Raw genomic sequence first — 2,838 nt, 5'->3', positions numbered from 1 at the left:
CTCCAGTATTCTTGCCTGGAGAATCCCCTGGACAGAGGAGCCTGGTGGGCTACAGTCCATAAGGTCACAAAGAGTCGGATACGACTTAGTGAATGAGTATAGACATATATGAAAGCATCCAAGAAGAATGAACACTTTCCCCCGAAGTATTCCACTATCTGCTTAAACTGATACTAAAATTACACAATCATCCTGCTTATCTAAGTCAGGGCCACTTTATAGACAGGCTGCCATAAAATTAATTCTTTCATTCATTTACATGTTTAACATTTTTTTTTTCAATAGCTGCTATGTGCAAGGCATTGCGTTAGGTAGCCAAGATCTAGAAATGGATAAGGGCACTAATCGATGTCCTCAGAAACCTTGGTCTCCTGATAATGCTGGATAGGTAAATATGCAAGTTGAAGGTAATAAATGCTACAATTTCCTTTTATAGACTTCATGGCTATTTTTTGTTTTTTTGTGTGTTTTTTTGGTGTATGATTTTTTTTTTATTTCTTGACACTTGTACATAAATGGATCAAAAAGTATGTTTGCCTAGAAAAATTTACCCAAAAATGCAAAACAGGTTTTCAATGACTTTAGATTTCCTGTAAGGTAGAAATAATACATTGTCCACTTACATGCCCATCCATGTTTCTAACCCAAGCTCAGAGCTGGAAAAAGAAACTTGGAACAGTCCCAAGTGAATATGGGAAGCCAGAGCAGTAATGACATTCAAGATTTCTCAGAAATAGTCCTAAGTGGGAGCCTCTAATCCTACCTGGACAGTGCTTTTTTGCAGGCTTCTCAGCATGAGTCCAAACCTCACAAAGCACTTTCAAAGACTGGGTTTGCCCAGTGCCACAAGTATGGCAGTAGGTTCAGCAGGCTGGATACAGGGGCCATGTGAATAGTAGTAAAAACAAATCAAGGACCAGATGCTGAGATTTCCCCTTGTGTCCCACAGCTGGAAGAACAAGTAGTTGAACTCTAAGTAGTTTTCCGCTTCTTGGCAGATGGCCGTTCAAATACATCTCGTACCCCGGCTGCCTTTTGTTTAAAGACCTTTGTATTTTGGGCACTCTCTTGGCCCCATGCTGAGTCAAAGGAGGTGGTGTCTTGATCCACGAGGTGGGTGTATTTGGTACGACCTGAGCGTCCAAAGTTCTTGACCTGCATGACTTTGGGAAGAATGGTTTTGTTGAAATGATCCTCCAGGGTAGGTGCGCTGAAGTCTCTCTTGTATACTTCTTCATCCTCATCCATGAAGAAAGCACCCCGGTGGTAATACTTCTGTAGGAACTTATATTTGCCCTTAACGGGTTTGTTGGAGATGACTTTGCCATTTGCCCGAAGCTCAGCTCGTCTCTCTTCCTCAGTTAGGTTTCTCATTCGTTCAGTTTCTGCTTTCTCCTTCTCAAGTGCTTCTCTGTCTTCTCTGTCCCTCTCGATTCTCTTTAACTCCCGGACTTCCCAGGCCTCATATTCCTCCTCATCATTTTCATCATTAGTATTGAGTGCATCCAGGGCAGCCAGAGACCGCTCTTTCTTGGTTTCTTCGTCTACAATCTTGAGTGTGTACTTGCGTCTCTCCTCAGCCTTGTGTTTGGCCTCCTGCTCCAGCTCCTTCTGTTTCAATGCTTCAGCCTCATGTTCTTGAACCGTCACCCGGTCCTTTTTCCGAAGGAAGACTGGCTTAAGGCGAGGCTCCGTCTCATCCTCACTGTCTATGTACCCCTCATACGCAGACTCTGATTCAGACTCCTCCCCAGAACGTCCCTCGTCTTCCACCTCCATGACTTCCAGCTCTTCATTTTTTCTCTCCTGCGCTCTTTGGCGCATCATGCCACGGCGCCGTTCTATTTCCCCTTCATCAATCTCTTGTTCCTCTTCTTCACTGCTATCTTCTCGTTCCATGCGCCAAGGATCTCCTTCTACTTCGGAGTCACTTTCTCCAACCACTTCAGGTTCCGCTATTTTCCAGTGTCGAGCCAGCCTCTCCTCCACATCTTCACTAATACGGTTCTGCAAACGCCGCAGCCGAGGGTCACTAGATGAATCCTCCTCCTGTTCCTGGGGCTCTGCTTCTTGTTCTTTGGCTTTCTTAATGAACTGAAACTCTTCATCCTCCTCATCTGAGGACTCCATAGGGACATAGTCTGGCCTCTTTCCCGACACATAACGTTTTACCTTCACTTTTTCCATCGAAATCTCGCCTTTCTCATTGCGAACCAGGACGGCCCCAGCTGTCGACTGAATGGGCGGTTGCTTCATGAGTGAGCTTGGGACCGACATTTTGACGACAGCGGCGGTGACTCCCGAAACTTGACTGATTTCAAAGTGAACAGCTACAACGTCAACAAAAAGATAAAACCCTCTCCTCCTAGGACCACTGGAAACTGCTGCGCGACTGATAGAAACACCCTTCATGGCTATTTTTGAATGATGTCAGGTCAGGTCAGTGGATCTGCATGGCATCATGGTGTTTTCAGTACCCAAAACCCATTAAAAAAAAAATCCAGCCATGTGTTTTTGTGTGAATTACAAGCAAGGTATAAGATGGGGAGGTGAAGGAATGGTGGTTTCTTCCTTATGCTACTGGGGGGTCTAGGAGAAGCAAACCATATTTGGTTGGAGTCCAAAACACCACAGTCTTGTTTTAAAGTGTCAGGTCAATGGCACAGCATTCCACCCAGCTGAGTTTTGATGAAAACGCTATTGCCTGCTCTTCTCATCCCAGCTCTTGAAGTCCCACTGGAGTAGATTCACGCTTTGCCATAGTGAAAATTTTCATCAAATTTAGAGGAAGAGTTCTGAAGCTTAATGGTCCAGCTCGCAGCAGGAACCAGAGCTATG

At 45.0% G+C, this 2,838-nt stretch overlaps 1 protein-coding gene across 1 annotated transcript; it reads right to left on the bottom strand.

Annotated features, from left to right (window-relative positions):
* Positions 1-565: 565 nt before the first annotated feature.
* On the bottom strand, positions 566-2,479 carry LOC122679594 (microfibrillar-associated protein 1-like). The gene has a single exon (XM_043880428.1). The coding sequence runs from the start codon at positions 2,410-2,412 to the stop codon at positions 973-975; it is 1,440 nt and encodes a 479-aa protein (XP_043736363.1). The 5' UTR covers positions 2,413-2,479; the 3' UTR covers positions 566-972.
* Between the last annotated feature and the right edge of the window lie 359 nt (positions 2,480-2,838).

Source organism: Cervus elaphus, chromosome 21, assembly GCF_910594005.1.
Source record: "Cervus elaphus chromosome 21, mCerEla1.1, whole genome shotgun sequence".
Classification (NCBI taxonomy): Eukaryota; Metazoa; Chordata; class Mammalia; order Artiodactyla; family Cervidae; genus Cervus; species Cervus elaphus.
The sequence above is the reverse complement of the archived record's forward strand: the minus strand, read 5'-3'. Positions and strand labels throughout refer to the sequence as shown.